Below are 5,719 nucleotides of genomic sequence, written 5' to 3'. Positions count from 1 at the left end.
CTCTGGTCTGGATTTGCTGCAAATTCTAACGTTTGCATGTGATCTGCTCAAAATCTGTCTATTAGTTCAAAATTCAACAAAATGTCGATCTGTAGCTTGGTCGTTTTTGCCAATTTGTTAGCTCCATCGAGACAAATTCTCCAAGGCATAGGCCAAACTATCTCTGCAGTGTTGTTCAGGTGAACGGATCATGAGCGATGCTCCAGCCCCCAGGGAACTGACTGCATGTTTATTCATTCAATTCCCACCACAATCATCATGCTGGAACTGGAAGGAAGACATTTCCATCTTCAAGACACAATTTTGTAACAGAAAATGAGTTTGGAATCCGAAGAAAGATGATGCCGACGGTTCATCCTGTACGCAGCTCGACAGCCAAGGCCCCATGGCAATTTAGCATGGACAGCCTTTGCTCTCTCGCCCTACATGAATAATGCATGGCGGTACAGTGTTACCATCATGTGATTTGATTGCACGCATCACCAATCAATTGCGTATCTTCACTTCAGAAACACGACGTTCCACTAGGTAAGGATCGATGCACAGCTTGAACAGCACAAAAAATAGATCATGATGCGTAGCTGGTGCTGTTTGAGTGTCGCTGCTGTAACCAATATTGCTTAAGCATTCAAGAGCAACCGTTCCGTGAAAAAGGAAAGGAAAAAAAATGTACATTCTACTTCACTTTGCAAGATGTAGACAAATAATCGCACTCTTCGTACACCACCAGCCCCGGCTTGTTGAGCTCATCTTCATGGAAACAAGCACACCGTTGGCTAACTTGTCCGGTCAGAGCTATGTCGCCGGGCCTCCTGACTAATCTTGGATAGCCTGTGTCGCACCAAACCTAACACAAGCAGTACAATCTTAACAAGGTGAAGACAGTCATCTTAAGCAAAATGTAATATTCGGTACAGCATTGTTATATCAGAAAATGACAAAACAACCACTAAAGTGGCATATTTCAGTTCAACTGTATGTTTCGCATATTATCTAATTACACTGAAATTCAATTCAAACATTAAGATGCAGATATATCATCCCATGGAAAGTGATAGGTATGAAAATGTACACACTGCTACTCAGAGGGTGACAAGACTCTGGAGTACCAGCGTTACAATTCATTTCATGTGGCTGGACATATGCTTCCTACAGTTGATTAAGACCCTAAGCAAGGACGAGAAAATTGCAGGAGAAAGATCGGTGGACAGTAGCTGTCAATTTTTCAATTTCTTAGTGACTGCTGGGATTCGGGTGATCACAACAAGCTCAACATGTCACACCAAGTTATTTCTGCTTCTCATCAACCCCAGTTGTCTCTTATGTTTTCGCAACGACTTATTTGGTTGCCATCTTTGTTGAAAACACTCATTTTTTGGCTGGCTTTTGGCTGAGCTAAAGTCTGGGGTTAGGAGGAACCATCGGCAACTGACCAGAAATTGGTGTCTGGAAGGTTATAGCCAACCCGAAGCAGGGAAAAATCCTACATGATACGCTACTGCCCTACCAAGGGGCAATATGTTTGAATGCATAATCACAACATTCAGCATACTCCAAGGAGTATTAATTTATGAATCGGTAGAGTTGAATTATATGCAAAGTTCTTTTTGTGTGTCTGTTTGAGTTTGGAATTTGGTACGGAAAAATTTAGTTCAACAAGTAAACTAATAACAAGCAGTTTTAAGACAAATCACATAAAATGAAAGCATTAAATAGCAGCAGTATGAAACTATGTAAAAAAGTATGAAATTATGTTAAAAAAGCCACAGTACAATGGATACCTACTTCTCCACCCTCTTGCTGACTCCATTTTGAATTGCAGCTTGGTATTTTAGCTTCTTCACTCTTTTGCTTTTCAAGAAGCTGTGCACCTCTCTTTGCCTTTACTTCTACACCCTTCAAATATTTTGTAGGATTTCCTTGACTATCGTAGTAGCGTCCAATAAGTTTACCAGCAAATCTACATTGCACATTTGAAGGAACATTACAAGGGGATACATCATAAAAGCTTTTATTATGGATTCATTACTTCCACAATTACTTTAGCATGTTTCATAGGGGCATAGGGCATACACTTTTGAGTACTGACATGAATAGCACGAATTAGAAATGGATTTGGAAAACAATAAACATCGAGTACAAGTGGTATATAGTGATCATATGATTCTCTGATACCTCGTGGTTTACAGCATATGGAAGAAAAAAGTAACGTCAAGCGCATGAAGATGCGCTCTTAGAAAGTAACTAGACTAAATTTTTACCAATCAATGAAGAAAGAAGCTCACATGTATCGCTCCAAGTAAAATTTCCTCCAATCAACAATGCTATTTACCTGAAAAAATTTTGGGAAATCGATTATATTGAAGAATTCAACATCAAGAAAAGAGAGAGCACTGCTATAGTATGCACATATAAGAAACAACAATGCTCACACGGTGTGCGGTATGTTCAGTGTGCTAAGTAGCTACTTTCCATTAGTTAAGAATATGCATGAGACAAAGAAGTAAATGTGTCAACATAAATATTTTCTAGCATACCTTTATCCATACAAGCTAGAAGCACACGTGAACAAAGATTTAGGTGGTACTGACTTTTTTGTAAGAAAAAGATTGGTGTCATGATCAAGCGAACAGTCAAATTGAATTATGCACAAGGTTTAGAGTAAGATACCAAACAACTTCACATTCTTGTATCACAAGAATTACGAATATAATAATCCACAAATTGTGTGTCCCAGTACCTCCATGCTAGATAAACCCTGTAAAGAATCAGTCAGCCCATCACCTGTTGAAGCAGAAAAGATGTTATTCTAGCATAAGGCCATGTGAACTTAAGTACTCATGTCGACTGCCATATTATGACTAATTGACAATTTGATTGCCCTCAATAAAATAGAAAGTATGTTAAAAAGGAATTATATGAAAACATGTCTCATTCCAATCATTCGCTATGAGAAGCTGAACAGCTATTTTTTGAAAAAATAAAAGAAGCTGAACAGTAAGATTAGATTCCAAGAAGTTCAACAAGGAAAAATAGGGGTGCAAGTTAATTAACCTAAGAGTATCCACCGACTCTCTTTAGTTCAATCGATCACACTAATGTTCTGAAAATTTGCTCAATTTGCGAAAAGTAGTGTTATTAGTTCTTTAGTTCAATCGATCACACTAATGTTCTGAAAATTTGCTCAATTTGTGAAAAGTAGTGTTATTAGTTGAACTAAAGAGGGTCAGTAGGTTCACCAATTTGCACCCCTAAGGAAAAAAAATATAGATTTTACATCATCCATAACAACCATATTATTCTAGTATCCTGTTTATCATATAAAGACCAACTGCATCTTATTTACTGATCCAAGACTCAGTTTCTATGCCAAACCAATACACATTTTCGTCCTCTCTATTATCCCCATTTCCTACACTGAGTCAGTAGTAACTGCAACCCCTTCAGCATTTTTTCGGGGAATTGAAGGTGTACCAACCTTTCAACCATTCATTGGTTCTCAAAAAAGCAAATTATGTATAAGAATCAAGATAATTGTTTCAATAAGGGGATAACACGAATTAAATACACAATTTACCCTGGTAACTCAATATACAAATATTAGCTTTTGTTATTCCTTCAATTACCCTTATAATTTATGAAGTTCCAATGTAATGTTGATCGATTTGCTATCATTAACAGAACATCAAACAAAATAATATCTTATGGTCTTTGAAGTTCAAAAGCATAAATTCGGTAAAGATTAAAAGTTCTTCAACTTGAGCTCTGTACAGCCAACATCAAGGCATGTTCGCCTAAAGGACATACTAAGTAACAAACTAGCAATAAGATGCATAGGCTTACCTGTAAAATTTCCAGAGACAAATGCTCGTGATGCATCCCTGTTATGAAATGATGTTTTAATATTAGCATATGAAACAATTCAAGGAAAATTATATGAGAGTTTTGGAGTCTGTCCAAATTCCAAATGTAGTGACTGCTGAAGTATTCTCCTAGAATTTTGAACATCAGACACAAAACTGCAGTAAACATATGAAAAATAACAACGGAATTCAGAAAAGGCACTAGAGTATACGATTGCAACCTGCCAGAAAAGTGATGATAACCTCCTCCAGGACCATAATGTGACCTTCCTTTTGTAACATCAAACACTGAGCTGCAGTATCGAACAAAGCCAAGATCACTCACAAAGTCCGATCAATTGAGTTGCTAAGACAACACAATGGAATTTAGTGACAACATGATCCACAGAAACAATACATCAATGGTGTACTTGAATTCACATCTGTTTCTGAACAGATTAAACTTCGTTTCTTTTGCACCGTACTTGGATATCATTTTCTTTTAATGACAGGGGGAAAACTTCTACAACATCAGAATTTACAAAGAAATGTAGGCATACAAGAGAGAAGTATACCCCAAAATCCCAAGTAGTATGGGCAACCCCTCATCCGTTCCATTGTACATCGATAGCTCCTCCACTGTCCACAATCTCTGCCCATCGGAACATGTGACATTAAATAAGGCACAAAAAAAAAAACGAAGGTGTTTCAATTTCAGGAAGTTACAGAGCTCAAAAATGTCGATGTTTCTCAGACGCTAAAGCCACGAATCAGACTAACCGCAACTAGTCCATTTTACTTTACAAGGCATCCCATTGTTTATCAGCGTAAGCTCACTTATATAAGTTGCGCAAATGTGACACCATACGCATGTGCTCTAGATCAAGCTATAAGTTGCGAAATACCAAACGCATGTGCTCTAAATCAAGCTATTATTCAATTTACATGTCTATGCAACAAGGGATGTTACTGTAGATTTTTAATCCGAATTGGTTGCAAGCATCAGGACTGCTTCCGCAAATTAGATAACACAAGCAAGATCTAGCTCATAAACTTTGAGAAGCATCAAGTAGGGAGGAACAGAGGACAGACCGGCTTCCTGAGGCGGTAGAGCTGGAGGAGGACGGCGAGTAGCGCGGCGAGCAGCGCGAGAACAAGGAGGATGTGTGCGCCGCGCGCCATCGCTCTAGTTAAACTGCCACGGCGGCACCGCTCTCCCGCTGCGCTACCAGTATCGGCTTGTTACCGATCCGCCTCGGCGAACTGGGACTGAAGTGCTCTTGAAACCTGACGGCGAAGCTCCGGCGGGCCGAGTTGGTGCTGGGAGCGGCTGCCGGCTGGGCAGACGTCCGGGTCGTCGGAGCGGAAGACGGGGCCGGTGGATTTGGTGGAAGCGCAGAGGCGATCGCCGAGGGGAGGGGACGCGCGTAGAGGACTGGTTGATTGGGCCGGGCTGGACTCGAGTCAATGGTCGCCGCGATGCGGGCTCTTTTCTGCGCCGTGCCACCGGCCTCGGCGTGAATTTCCAGCGAATTACTAGCGGGAATATTATATGTTCCCTAAAGTCATCCCTTAATAGTATTACCATACCATCTATTTTTTTATCTCTAACAGCTACCATATTTCCTACATTATATTAATTTTCATCTCTCCTTAGACCCACAGTCATTCACTAGCTACAGTAATGCGGCATCCATTTCTCGTTCGCAACTTTGTAGCTAGCGATTTCCATCGGCAACCCTGTAGCGCCAGAAGCCGATGCTATTGGAGCATATTGCGGACGTAAGGAGGAAGCAAATCTGCGACACAGTATTTTGGAGAACGGCAGCATAGTATTTTGAAGATACTGTTGAAGATGACCTAAGCTACTCAAGCAT

The 5,719-nt window shown here is 40.0% G+C and overlaps 1 protein-coding gene across 2 annotated transcripts; it reads right to left on the bottom strand.

Annotated features, from left to right (window-relative positions):
* Positions 1 to 547: 547 nt before the first annotated feature.
* LOC133911855 (membrane-associated progesterone-binding protein 4) lies at positions 548 to 5,388 on the bottom strand. Of its 2 annotated transcripts, none has more exons than XM_062354287.1 (8): positions 4,935 to 5,388; positions 4,418 to 4,494; positions 4,085 to 4,156; positions 3,844 to 3,881; positions 2,741 to 2,784; positions 2,286 to 2,332; positions 1,782 to 1,960; positions 548 to 847 (listed from the first exon to the last, which is right to left on the bottom strand). In XM_062354287.1, the coding sequence occupies exons 1-8, from the start codon at positions 5,022 to 5,024 to the stop codon at positions 777 to 779; spliced, it is 618 nt and encodes a 205-aa protein (XP_062210271.1). In that variant the 5' UTR covers positions 5,025 to 5,388; the 3' UTR covers positions 548 to 776. The 2 variants fall into 2 exon arrangements, with proteins under 2 accessions (XP_062210271.1, XP_062210270.1); XM_062354286.1 differs by having other exon boundaries at positions 1,786 to 1,960; positions 4,935 to 5,382.
* Positions 5,389 to 5,719: the final 331 nt, after the last annotated feature.

This window comes from Phragmites australis, chromosome 3, assembly GCF_958298935.1.
Source record: "Phragmites australis chromosome 3, lpPhrAust1.1, whole genome shotgun sequence".
Lineage (NCBI taxonomy): Eukaryota > Viridiplantae > Streptophyta > Magnoliopsida > Poales > Poaceae > Phragmites > Phragmites australis.
Note: the sequence above shows the minus strand (reverse complement) of the source record. Positions and strands in the feature narration are given on the sequence as shown.